Consider the following 14,482-nt stretch of genomic DNA (forward strand, 5'->3'; position numbering starts at 1 on the left):
CATATTACATATTGGAAATGGCTAATAGAATAATCAATTTCATAAAAGAAATTAAGCATCCTATGCATTTCAAGAAACACTTTCAGAGAACAATTCCTTCTCCAGATTACTAGAATAACTGTTTTGAGATTTGCTGTTTATAGACATAATTTAGAAATGATAATATTATGGAATTTTTCCAAAATTGATAGAATTTGGCAGCTGATTTAAATAAATATAGATTGCATCTTATATAGAGTTTATATTGCACAGGATGCAATTCATGCTAAATCCCGTCTTCTCTGGCATAGTGCAATGCTGAAGAAAAAATGCTAGCCTAGTAATACTATTGCAGTTGTGGGAGGCAAGTACTATTACAGCAACATCTTACTGTCATAAAGGAGGAAACTGCTTTGACTTGAGGATGAAGTGGAGAAGAGTGGGATGAGGCAGAATTCTGTGCTCCTTCATGAGTCAGTCCTGTCTTCATGACTGTGTATCATTACACATATAAAAATAGGTCGCATATTGTAATTGGCTGAAAGCGCCAAATGACTCTGTCATGCTCTTTTGTCTCTCTGATCCCAGTGATCACAATAGGGGAGAACATTTTGGTTACTCTTGCAACCAACCAATCACACTACATCTCCAAGAGCACATAAGTGAGGGAAGACACACCTTATAGATTATATGCCATAAATCATGATCACTGATCCCATGTCTGGATAATTGTGGAAACACTAGTGATAGCTTTGTGATAGGAACATCTGTGGTAGTGTATTTTGTCCAAAAGAAACTCAATGGATAAACAAATACCTTGCAGCAAAGAATAAAACTGGATATTAATAAGGCTTGGCCTTTCAGAATTTCAATAACAATCTTGCCTCTAGTTTATTAGGCTTGAACACACAGAGAACTTTAGCTTCACTTCTGCAACTTTCACCAGGAAGGAAGTCCATGTTGTTCCTCCTTCCCCCCCGCCCCCATCCCGATGCCAGAAATGGTAAACTAGACTTCCCTTACTAAAAAGTTGTAGCAATATCCCTCATGCAAAGAACACAGGGTGAGAATTCCATTTTTGAGAAGGAACTCTGATGATCTCTAACTTCAAGTACACTTTAGGTTCTAAAATCACCTTGGCAAATGTGACTGCCAACTATTTATTACCCATTTCTTCTTTCACGATAAAGGTCAGAGAACATGGAGTTTGAACAAGCTATGACTGCAGACAGAGTTCTACTGGACTCTATATTAGATAACTGAATATCCTCTTGATCTTTTCCTCAACAGGTAAGCTTCCCATGACAGGCATTGGGGGTTGCCAGTGGGAGAGTAAGGAGCATGTGAAATGAGAGAATTCCTAAAAGGACCCTTGTTTGCGGAATAACTCTTAATGAGAACTCAATCACAATCCATTGCAGCCTCCACTCATCATTACCCACATGTTTCTGTGGGTCATAATGACTCATCATTACCCACATGTTTCTGAGGAAGTCAGTTGGACTTTCAGTGAGGTTATATAGGCTCAGGCGCTCGATCTCTTTCCTGTGCATACTAATTGCCTCCTTCATTTCCAGAACTGAGCTAATCATATGGTGTCATGGTATCAAAATCATAGGCGCCATAGCATATTCGCAAACCAGGTACCACTAAGCAGGAAGTGGAAGAATAAACCAGTGTTTGTCAGAGCTGGAGAAAACCCTAGTCTGCAATATGTTCCATTTAGGATTTATAACTCCATCTTGAGAAATTTGTGAAGATTTGGGGGTAGTATCTAGGGAGAGCAGAGTTTGGGGAAAGGGATGGAACTCAGTGAGGATGCAATGCCACAGAGTTTGCCCTTTGAAACTGCAGAACTACCTGATTGGCTTGTCCCTTAGCACATGTATCTATATATAAAAAAAGCTAACAGTGTTTTTGTTGATGATAGTATAACCCAGTAACTGCTGGGCCAATTCCTCTGAAAATTCCCAGCCAGGTGAGAGTGTTTTTAGATGTTCACATACCTGAAATTTCACACCTGGCTCAGGTAAAACGCCTTTTTCCTGGCGCTCCCTGGTGAAGGACATGCAGCTGCCTGTGTGTAACTGTCACCCTTAGAATGTTCATGCTGCTTAGAATGTTCGCTCAGGTGGCCAGATATGAGCAGTGAAAACAGTACATAGGCAGTAACTCGAGTGGAAGTGAAACACATACACATACATACACACCAGGGAGAGGGAAGGGAGGGAGAGGGAGGGGTGGCATGCAAGGGAAGAGAGGGAGGGAGAGGAAAGGGACGGAGGGGGGCATGCAAGGGAAGAGAAGTGAGAGAGGGGAGACAGTGAGGGGTGGCATGTAAGGGAGGGGAGGCAGGGGGCCCAGCATCTTGATATGACCCACCCACCCTAGCAGAGGAAAAGGGGAGGGGGGAGGGGGAGGTGTGGCATGTAAGGGAAGAGAAGTGAGGGAGGGAAGAGAGTGAGGGGCGACATGCAAGGGACGGAAGGGAGGGGCCAGGCACCCTAGATTCCCTGAATACTGTGGTTACAGTTAAGAAAACCAGGCACGCATTACTCAGGAGTAAGCTCGGTACAGCAACCGTGACATACTTTGAATGGCTGCATCGCGCCCCTCAGAGGGTTTCCTCAGAAGCGACACCCATTGCCACCAATCAAACTTACTCCCAGGTAAAGGATCATGACCAGCCAGCCTAGATGTGTGGGAGGGGTGCCTTTCCATCGCCCCCCCCCAAGAATGTGGGCACATACATCAATGACATTGCACAGTATCAGGCTGCGTGTTTGCATGAGCACATACTGCTGGCCTCTGCAATTGATTTGCTGCTACTGTTCCTTTCCCATTTCACCACAACAAGCCACAGCAATGCGTAGCCGGGCCCTGCTAGTATATTTTTAATATCTCTTTCACAATATTTTATTTTAACACATCACAGCCTTCAGTCAGTTGTTAAATGTGACACACTTTGCACAACATCTTTAATTTGCACAAAAGTTTTAATGTTTCTCTTCTATAGTATTATGTCAGAAAATTATACTGATTATTATAATGTGTTTCTAATGTATTCTATACATTATTTTAAAAGTTAATAGTTTTAATGTATTTTACATTATAATATATACAGTTTAAATGTGTTGTATATTTATTATTGTTAACTGCCTTTGGCCCTGAGTTAGGTGGGCTTCTAAATACTTCAAATGTATAATCTTGAAATATATAACAAAATGGCACATCCCTAACAGCAGATAGCTTGCCACCTAGATTGTTATTGATCAATTTATTTTAAAACAGCAGTTCCTTGTTGTGCATTTTATGTATGTTTTTTCCTCAATTGTTTCTTAATTGTGTTCATCTGCATCATGTGGGCTCTGTGTATGAATGTATGTACTCTGCTGGTCACTGGAGGAGTTAGTGCTTTATTTGCATCCTCTTTCCTCTGGAAAAAAAAGATGGGCAAATTTAACCAAGGTCTGTGTTCTGACTGTGTTCTGATCTTGATACTTCTGTTATTTTGACATGAGACAATAGTTGAGATGGCTCATCATATAAGCAATTAGAATTAAGACACCTGCTACTTTCTTCAGGGAAACATTTTTGACCCCTGTAAAATTTTGAACAAACATGAAACAGACTCATACTCACTCAGGCTCATTCCGCACATGCAGAATAATGCACTTTCAAACTGCTTTCAATGCTCTTTGAAGCTGTGCGGAATGGCAAAATCCACTTGCAAACAGTTGTGAAAATGATTTGAAAATGCATTATTTTGCATGTGCAGAGGGGGCCTCAGACTGTTGGTCCATCTAGGTCAATACTGCTGACTCAAATGGGCAGCAGCTTCTCAGGGTCTGATCATCTGATAAGTTTTAACTGGAGATGTCAAGGATTGAACCTGGAACTTTCTGTATGCCAAGCAGATGCACTATCACTAAACCACATCTCCTACCCTAAGCCACAGTTTCCCCCCTTTGGATCTTGAATTAATCTTGAATTGAATGGTCATCTGTTATTTATATGAAGTGTGCTAAATTTTAAAAGTGTATTCATTTTTGTTTTCTATTAAGAGTCACACAATAGCATTTCTTCTTATCACGTACAGACGTAATTATCTTTGCATTATTATTTCCAATCTACACTGCACCTCAGGGCAGCTAGTAACTATTTAAAATGCAAATAAATGCAATAAACTAATATTGCAATCCTAAGGACAATTTCCTGGAAGTAAGCGCCAAACAAAAGCATCGGACATACTTCTGAGCAGTCCTTCCCTAAAACAATTACAATTACAGCATAAATAAAAACTGCAGATTCATATCTTTTAAAGTTACTCACATATAGTTTTGGCAACCAAAGCAGCTGGCAAATAATTTGTCCTACCATCTGTTATTCCTTTTTCTCCAGTGGGGCTTGAATGCTAATTTGTAGTCAGTTCATCCAAGGTATCTAGACTACAATGCACATTGTATAAATGTACTGGAAAATTGCACTTAGTAGTGTCTCTGAAATGAAGTCTGATTTTATAGTATTAGTGTCTTTATCATCTCCTGTGTTAAGAAAGCTTCCTAATAGTTTTGGTAGTTATCTCTGTTGTAATTTCTTTTGACATTAACTTGGCAGGTTTTCAAAGCATCTGTTCAACTGATGTAATTCAGGAAAAACTCATTTTGCAATACTAAATGTCCTTATCTGAAGTAGTAAAATAATGAATCAGGAGTTTCATTCTATAGTTCAGTACTGGTAAAACCATATTGCTAACTCTGCTTCTGAATCTTCTATGACCCTGCCCCTGCCCATTGGCAGGGATGGGAGTAGGAATAGGTTGTCAGAGCCAGATAGGAAAACTCTTGAAGATTTGACAATGGAACCTTGGGAGGGCATAATGCCATAGTGTCCACTCTACAAGAAATCTATTTTCTCCAGGAAGTAAGGTAGTTCTGGGGGAAATCCAAGTCCCACCTGGAGGATGGCATCCATCCCTCTTTAATGGTCTAGAAGTCAGAAGGCAAATAAAATAATCTTGGGTCAATCAAGTTAATTCATTCTTGTCTTTTGTTAGGCTGAAGTAGAAATGTTAAAACAATTAAATTAATTTTTTTAAAAAAGATCAAATCTATGCATCTCACCCCTGAATTTGGTAGATCACTGTATTTGTAAAATATAAGGGTGATCCATTATTTTATATTTTATATCGAGTAATATGATAGAATTTTCACTTGGTCAACAATATTGTCAACGCTATTTTGTGAGGGATATGACCCACACAGTCAGTAAAATGGCAATGTTAACCTTCTGTGGAAAATCTGGCAACTCATATCCATCTTCTCTTGAAAAATCTTTGAAAGACTGGATAAATCAGTTTGATAGATTGCCATGGCCCTGTATGTTGATTACATTTAGTATTTCAGCTGTGTTTTCAGGGCCTACACATATGGATAATTGGATAATATGGCAATGTGAAGGCACTGGCTGCTCCCCAACGTGAATAGTGTCTGGCCTCACTCAGTAATACTTTAAAGCTTTAAAGCTTTAAAGCTTTAAACTCAGTTGTATTATCTGGATTTGACCAATCTGTAGACACAAGTCACCTGAACAGAGAAGTGTAGTCATCATGTGAATAATGTGGATTCAACCACATGGATTCTGCCACTTTGCAAGCCAATCCATATTCACTGCAGTGTTATGAGGCTATGAGAGTCAATGTGGTCGAGTGGTTAAGGTCTGGGTAACCCAGGTTTGACTCCCCACTCTGCCATGGAAACTTTTTGGGTGCCATAGGGCCAGTAACACACTCTCAATCTCAACCCTGTCAAGGATTTGGATGGGAGACCTCTAAGGAATACCAAGGACATGACTTGGAGGTAGGCAATGGCAAACCCCATATGAACATCTTTTGCCCTGAAAAAGCTATGGTCAGCTTTGACTTGACAGGAAAAATACTGTGAAGCTATCCAACACTGGTTAAAATATGGCATGAAACCTGGATTGAGTTGCTGTCTGGATACATAGCAAAGCAATTGTAGAGCATTTTAGTACTCAACAGGCTGGCCCCTGGGACTATTCAACCCACCTGTCCACATTGCCATTTGTTCTTTCAGAGTGTTTTTTCATCAGAGAAAGATACTCCTTGAAATTTTCTGTCTACTCATATAAACTCATAAAACTTTCCCCATGCAGCACTACTTTAGCTTATGAATGTTTCCTAGGACCTCAGAAGTATATTTGTTGTCATAGACATTCATTTAACAATACAGGTAGGAAATATACAGGTAGCACATATATTGCATATAGCACCTAACATCTAAGAAATGGATATAGCTGCACTGTGAAAACTGTGGTTTCGTTTTACAGATTGCTGTAAAGCATTCTGCCTTTTTCCATTTTGCAGTATGAATATAAACCTTCGCTATAAAGCTCACTGGTTGACCTTAGGCTACTCACACTGTCAAATTATCACACTTTACAGAGTTTTTGTGATGGTGGGTAGCTCCATGTATGCTGCTCTTAGTGCATGAAAAAGCAAGATAGAAATGTGATTTGAAATAATAATAATATTCAGCTAGAGTTTATAAATAATTGCAAATGAACTTTCACAGAAGGCACAAATGCCAGGGCAGATGCTTGAAGTCACATGTCAACATGATTTCACTTCTGGATGTTACATTTTATGTAACAAGCATGTAACAGTTACCAGGTTTTTCTTTAGTTTAAACCATTTGGTAACCATATAAAGATACTTCAATAAGGTTTGTTGGTAATTAGATTTGGTGCCAGTTAAAAAAATAAATAGTTTTCTGGGATGTATCAGACCCAGTATATATCACATAAATACAGGCATTTGCATGTTAAATTTTTCAGCCATTCTATTTTAAGCAAATATATAACCTCTGAAATATTTGGAGTAATACAGTTGCACAGCATGTGAATATGGAGGATTAGCAAATGACCTTTTATTTTTAATTCATGTAAAGGAAGACATTGAAAAGAAAAAGCTTTGATTTTTATGTTATAGAATGGAACAGATAAACTGCACGTAACCACTGAAGTTACCTTTTGAGTTTCATGTAATTTCTAATTTTTTTACAGGTGTTTTATGTTACAGCTAACACAGATAGGTACAAATCTCCATTCTCTTGATCACACTACACAAAAGGACATAGTTGACATTTTCTTCAGTCAAGTGATTCAAATATTTGGTTTTTGCAAAAACAGGATATTGGCTGAGACTAGGTAGTCTGGCTAAAGTGAACTTAGCCTGGCATTCCCATTTCTTTATTGCAAATGCCTAAGAACAGCAAGGTCGTGAAAAGAGAAATAGATGATGATGTCATCGAGTCAGTTAAAGATCTCCTATCCAATGAAGACTCTGTTGAAGATGCTTTCAAGAAGAGTGAGCTGTCAGTTGATGATCAGGAAGACAAAGATGTAGATGTAGAAGAGGGATCTGATGTAGAAGATGAGAGACCAGCTTGGAACAGCAAACTTCAGTATATTCTGGCACAAGTTGGATTTTCTGTAGGATTGGGGAATGTGTGGCGATTTCCATATCTATGTCAAAAAAATGGTGGAGGTAAGAGTCTTTATTTAGTCATTTACCTTGCTAGCTTAAGTTCTCCTCTGTTGGCTCCTGTTGTTTCCTACTCCTATTCCTGTCTCTGTGGGTCTTCAGTGGTGTCTCTAAGGCCTTTAGCACATTTATTTCAATGAAACTGATTCCCCTCTTTTTCTGCACTCCATAAATGTATCTGTATTTAACATACACACCTGTGGGCATGCGCGCGCGCACACACACACACACACACACACACACACACACACACACACACACACACACACACACACACACACACACACACACACACACACACACACACACACAGCAAAGTAGGATTATCATAAAATATAATCTTTGATCTAAGGAAGTGCAGGATGAAACATGATAAATAGATCCAATAGATCCATTAAGCAAGTTAGAAGGGTTGCAAAGTTGATATTCCCTTTAGTTGCAAAGGTGATGTTCCCTGGGCTTGTCTGAACAAGGATTTCTTTGGGGGAAGAGCCACTGTTTGGTTTCAGTTCTACAGATTTGCTATGTATTACATGTTATGCATCTTAATGATGGCTCAATATTTTGTCTTGGCAGGTGCCTATCTTGTGCCATATTTAATTTTACTGCTGGTAATAGGGATACCACTTTTTTTCCTGGAGCTTGCAGTGGGCCAGAGAATTCGCCGAGGAAGCATTGGAGTATGGAATTATATCAGCCCCAAACTTGGTGGAATTGGATTTGCAAGCTGTGTCGTAAGTAACTATATGTTACCTTAAAACATTATGGGAAGTTACACTTTGCTTTTTAAATTGCTATTAGAGAAGTGTTGTGTTTTGAAGAATACTGAAGAATTATGTTCTAATACAAAGAATATGTATTTAACTGTGCAAGCATATTGCAAGATGTTGCTATCATCCTGAAAGAGATCCTGATGGTCTCTTTAATAAACATGCAATAACTTTATTCAGGATAAATGAATGTAGGATGAGGCTCACCACAGTCCTTCATAGCAGTTCACATAGCCTACTTCTCTACAAACATGAGTAAAACCTGAACTGGATGCTTTCTGTTTTTCTAAGGGCAATGCAGTAGGATAACTGTACCATGCATGCTGCCGGATTCTCCCCTTTGCTGAGGCAGGTGCCCTGGGGAAGGCAAATCCACTGGTATGGCCGGTGTACCGCTCCCAAAGCAGATTCACCCCCCCTCTGGATAGAGCTCCAAGTCAGTTGCGTGCAGATGTGCAGATTCCGCTTTCTTCACAAACCACACACACAAACTAAATTCGTTGGAAAAGAAATGGCCGCAGCCTGGTTTATTAACAAATAATGCATAACTCTTTTGGAAGCTGGGCAGGCATGTTGGGGCACATCCTGGCCACCAGGCAGCGAACCGCTGAACCTGGTCACTGTCAGCTCAACAGCTGACCCCTGGCCCTTCAGGCAGCGCACCGCTGAACCCGGCACGTCCCCCAATGGGGATCGGGACAGGAGGTTACTAGATGCCACTTGGGTGCCTACCCATTTGTGACACCCCCTCCTGCCAGGGGTAGTGAGCTTGAAACAGGGCTTCCAGACCTGCATTCTCAAGCCCTCCACTATCCCCAGACCTCTTATTGAGGCCCCTGCCGAGGAGGGTCTGCAAGCCTGCCTCCCCCAAAGGATGTGCCCCTATGCCCTGAATCCACCCAGACTGCGACAAATGTCTGCTATAATGAACATTCAACAAAAATAACAGTCCAAAACTTAGGGAGGGAGGGTGGGTTCCGTTTGCCGGCAGCCTTGTGAGGAGGCTGGGGTGAGCCGGGCATTGGCTTAAATAGCCTGCCCGGCTCCCCTCCCCTGCAGCAACGGCGCCCCGGGTGAGTCCTGGGTACCCTTTTTCTCTGGGTTGTAAGTTGATGTATGTATAGGACTAGCATCCCAGTCATAAGTATTTGCTCTTAGATATCAGTTTCCAACATGTAAATTCATGTTTTTATGATCCCGGCCCTTTCTGCACAAATCCCCTAAAACATTTTAAAAACGTTTTCAGTCTCCCACCTTTACAATGCTATATGTCTGCACTCACCTCCTTGAAACAGTTCCAGACTGCCATTACATGATTTCCCCCTCTCTTTTTTTAGTTCCATGATGAGTTGATGCTTCAATGCTTCGCAGCCTTCTGCTGCATTCTGTACTCCTTGTATATGTGATGCTTCGAAGATTGCCCCCCCCCCCCATAAAAGAATAAACTGCTAAATGTTGCAAATAAACAAGCAAGGGAGAACTGAGTGAGCTCAGAAAATGGCACCGCGGAGGAAGTGTAGAGAAGCACATAACAACTGAAGGCATTTCCCAAAATGTTTCAGCCAGAGAATTGTTTTAAAAGGGGATTAATTTAAAACATTTGTGGCTAAAAAGAATGTGGGTAAAACATTTGTGGGTAAAAAACAATGTGGAACACCATGGAGGAAAAAAATTATTTCCTGCCTCAAAACATTTTTAAAGAATTTGTGCAGATACAGCCACTCCGGTACCAGAATAGTCAATATGATCTGTCCTAAACTGATATTTGCTGCTGCTCCAATGCATAAGGCTTCAACAAGTCTCTTAAAAGTTATTTGAATTTCTATATAGGTAATAAAAATGTGGTTTCAAAATATTTTACATTTTCCACAGGTGTGCTTTTTTGTGGCTCTTTACTACAATGTCATCATTGGCTGGAGCTTGTTTTACTTTTCTCAGTCGTTTCAGCACCCGTTGCCATGGGACCAGTGTCCTCTGGTGAAAAATTCTTCTCATCCCTGTAAGTTCTTCTTTTTAAATTGTGCATTAATACAAAACAATTTAATTCAATTTCTGGTTGCTTCCTGGGATTTTGTTGAAGATGTGACTAGCAGTTATTTTTAGTTTTTCTGCAGGTACTATTAAAACATGTATGTTCCCCCCCCCCTCTGAAATACTACTTTTAAAATAAAACTGTTCTCATCTATGATGTCCAATGAAAAACCTACATCTAATTGATCAAAATTTGGGAGGAAAATTTGCACTATTTGTTTTTCCAGTTTTGATTTGTTTTAAATGTTTATATATTTACACACACACACACACACACACACACACACACACACACACACACACACACACACACACACACACACACACACACACACACACACACACACACACACACACACAGAGGGGGGGAGCAAGGACATAGGTAAGGGGGGGTTCCTTGGGTTCAAACTCCCCATTGCATGTCTGAAGCTCCGCCCCCCGTTTGTGGGTTTTTTGAATTTTAAAGTGTTTTTTTGGTTTTAGGGTGTGCAGTTTTTAGGCTAGTGGCACCAAAATTTCAGGCTATCGTCAGGTGATGATACCTGTGAAGTTTGGTGAAGTTTGGTTCAGGAGGTCCAAAGTTATGGACCCCCAAAGGGGTGCCCCCATTCCCTATTGTTTTCAAAGGGAGCTAATAGTAGACAGGGCTACCATTTTGAGGGTCCGTAACTTTGGACCCGCTGAACCAAACTTCACCAAACCTGGCTGGTATCATCAGGAGAGTCTCTTGCTAATACCAGCCAGGTTTGGTGAAGTTTGGTTCAGGGCATCCAAAGTTATGGATCCCCAAAGGGGTACCCCATCCCCCATTGTTTCCAATGGGAGCTAATAGTAAACGGGGCTACCCACTTGAGGGTCCATATCTTTGGACCCCCCCTGAATCAAACTTCAATAAACCTAGGTGGTATCATCAGGATAGTCTCCTGCTGATACCACCCAGGTTTGGTGAAGGTTGGTTCAGGGGGTCCATTGTTATGGACTCCCAAAAGGGGTGCCCCATCCCCCATTGTTTCCAATGAGAGCTAATAGGAGATGGGGACTCCACCTTTGAAGATCCATAACTTTGGACTCCCTGAACCAAACTTCACCAAACCTGGGTGGTATCATCAGCAGAGTCTCCAAAAGATACTCTGAAAGTTTGTAGCTGCTAGCTTAACAATTGCACCCCTGACAGCAGCACCCCCCAAATTTCCCCAGATTCTCCTTTTAAATCCACCCCCTTTGGCATGAGTTTAAAGGGAGAATCTTAGGTCCCCAGCTTAAACATTGAAAGTGATGCTGTTTCAGGGTGGGGGAGAATCCACCTCAAAACAGCATCACTTTCAATGTTGTTTTAACTGGGGCCCCCAGATTCTCCCTTTAAGGTGGATTTAAAAGGAGAATTTGGGCTCTCTAGTTTAAACACCATTGAAAGTAATGCTGTTGGGGGTGGATTCCAGCATCATAGCAGCCACCCATTGGGGGATAGGGGGGAACAAAACTCAGATTTTACACGGGGCTCCATTTTCCTAGCTACTCCTCAGCCCGAAGGTGACGGCAGAAGGGGCTGCTGGCTGCCAGCTGGGAGTCCAGCTGGTGGGGGGCAGGGTGGGGGGCAGAGGAGTCTGCCATCCCTAGCCTCAGAGAGCTGCTTTTATAAGCACTGAGGCTGGGGCCAGGGCTTGGGGAGGTGTGGCCATGCCCCAGGGTGGGTGGGGGTGTGGCTCCACACCTGAACCCCCATAAAAATCTATACCTACGTCCCTGGCGAGAAGAGAGAGAGAGAGAGAGAGAGAGAGAGAGAGAGACTTGCTTTGTGTTCCTTGACTTCATTTCCTAGTGGGTGTTTTTCAAATACCAGCAACAGAGAAATGTTTTTCTTTACTTAAGAAATGCTACAGTCCTAAGGAATAAAACCACTGAATAAGATGGGACTCATTTTTGAGTAGATCTGTTTAGGATTGCTCTTGAAGATGCTAGTCATGTTAATAAGTCTAAGAAAGCAGAATAAAATATAAGCAGTGCAATCCTAAACAAAGTTACACCCCTCTAAGTCTACTGGGCTCTCAAAACTGTGATCAGAGTATTCATAACCCCAAAAATCTCAGAACTGGAAATAGGATAATGGGCAGCTCACTCCAGAGCCCTCAGCAGCATCACTGCTGTGATGCTGCCCCACAGCTCTAGAATGCTCTTCAGCATCATGGGGAAACAAAATACATAGCAAAATCTCCGCACTGCTGAAAAGCTCAATTTTGGGGCTCCATTTTTATGTAAACTATTCCCTGGTGGAAAAAAAATTAACAGCTACATTCCACATTAACCTAACATTGTAGTAGCATTGTTTTGTTTTGCATGAAATAGTGGGGACCAAGTTATGGAATCTTTATCCTTCAAGAATTTCCTGTTGCTCAACAGGAGTAATGAAATACCTGTGAATAATATTGTTTGCTTCATAAATTAACAAGAATTAGGCAATCATTCATGGCTATATGCCTATTATGAAATGCAATTACATGCAGTCTATCTTGGGGCTTTAATTATCTCATGGTCATCACATGCTTTGATCTTTAACTAGTACAAAAAACCAAATCTTAATTGTATTTCTAACACTATTTTCCCATTGCCTGAAGCATATATATAGATTGAAATGTTGCACAAACTGTCCATGTGAGGTACTTACTAGTTTTATTTCTTCTCAGTACTTAGATTATCCACATACGTTTGAATGATTGCTATTTTAAATTGACAGGCATTCCTTAAATAAAATATATAGATTCAGGTATAAGATTTTAAATTTTGGCTGTACTGTGCTCAGGGACATAATGCCCATTGGGCAAGGTGGGCAGCTGCCCAGGGCACCACCTTGTGGGGGGCATCAAAATGCAAGGTTTGTTTTTGGGTATTTTTAGTGGTTTTCCATTTTTGGCCTGCAGGGAGCGCAGTTTTTAGGCTAGCGGCACCATAATTTCAGCGTATCATCAAGAGACTGTTCTTATGCTAGCCTCCAAGTTTGATGAGGTTTGGTTCAGGGAGTCCAAAGTTAAGGACTTCAAAGGGGGTGCCCCCATCCCCCATTGTTTTCAATGGGAGCTAATAGGAGATGGGGGCTACAGTTTTGAGGGTCCATAACTTTGGCCCCCCTGAACCAAACTGCACCAAACCTGGGGGTATCATTAGGGCAGTCTCCTGATGAGACCCTGAAAGGTTTGAGACTGTGCCTTCAGAAATGTGCCCCCCCCCCCAGCCTGCAACCCCCATTGACAGCAATGCAGAAAACTCAATGCAGAACAAAGATTCTTGGGCAAATTTCTGGGATGTTCCTGCAGGGGGTGCATGTTTGGACGTATCAGCACCAAAATTTCAGGATATCATCTGGAGTCTGACCTGATGGGACCCCCCATAACTTTGGACCCTCTAAACCAAACTGCACCAAACTTGGATCCTGTCCCCTCCCACTTTCTTCATAAACAAAACTGAAAACATGCCTGGCCTGCAGGCTAAACTTTATGGCTGCCTATCAATAACCACTGAGGGTATATGTTTTTAAAGCTACAGGCCCTCCTTTTTCACATTGTGAATTTTTTGACCCCCCCCCCCATTTGTTAATTTCATATTTTTCTGGGACATTTTCAGGTATGTAGAAATACCTGTTTTATCTGATCACAGGTCCAATCTCCATATTTAAGTATCCTCATGTTTGTCTGAACTAACTACTAAAATATACATGGGAAAGTTCAGGAAGAGTCTGATTACACCACTTCTCTTCATCTCTTGTTTTTTCTTTGCCTCTCCATCCTTGCTTGCAGCTTTTTGCCTTTCCTTGTCTCCCACCCACTCATGCACCTCTATCCTCACTCCTATTTTTGTTTTTCATCTTCCTTCCTTTCTGTTTTCTTTTTTCTGCTCTTCCCCTCTAAAGTGTTATCTTCTCTCTATCCACTCTTTTATTTTGGCTTGTGTGCCTGCTTGCCTGCTTCTCCCCTTGCCTCTCCCCACATTGTTAGCTGTCTCCCATCAACTCTCCCCACCCCACACCATTGTTGGCTCTCTGCTAACCTGCCCACTCCACCATTGTTGGCTCTATACTCACTGTTATGTCTCCCCACATCTTTGGCTCTCTGCTTACCTACACATCTCCCACCACTGATGTGGCACT

The 14,482-nt window shown here is 41.4% G+C and overlaps 1 protein-coding gene across 3 annotated transcripts in view; it reads left to right on the top strand.

Moving 5' to 3' along the window:
- SLC6A15 (solute carrier family 6 member 15) overlaps window positions 1-14,482 on the top strand; it is a 43,735-nt gene that overhangs the window by 6,459 nt on the left and 22,794 nt on the right. For all 3 annotated transcript variants that reach the window (XM_048501289.1, XM_048501290.1, XM_048501291.1), the window contains exons 2-4: window positions 7,063-7,546; window positions 8,120-8,277; window positions 10,186-10,312. In XM_048501289.1, coding sequence (XP_048357246.1) covers window positions 7,258-7,546; window positions 8,120-8,277; window positions 10,186-10,312 — 574 coding nt within the window. In that variant the 5' untranslated portion in view covers window positions 7,063-7,257. The remainder of the gene's footprint in view (window positions 1-7,062; window positions 7,547-8,119; window positions 8,278-10,185; window positions 10,313-14,482) is intronic.

This window comes from Sphaerodactylus townsendi, linkage group LG06 (genome assembly GCF_021028975.2).
Source record: "Sphaerodactylus townsendi isolate TG3544 linkage group LG06, MPM_Stown_v2.3, whole genome shotgun sequence".
Lineage (NCBI taxonomy): Eukaryota > Metazoa > Chordata > Lepidosauria > Squamata > Sphaerodactylidae > Sphaerodactylus > Sphaerodactylus townsendi.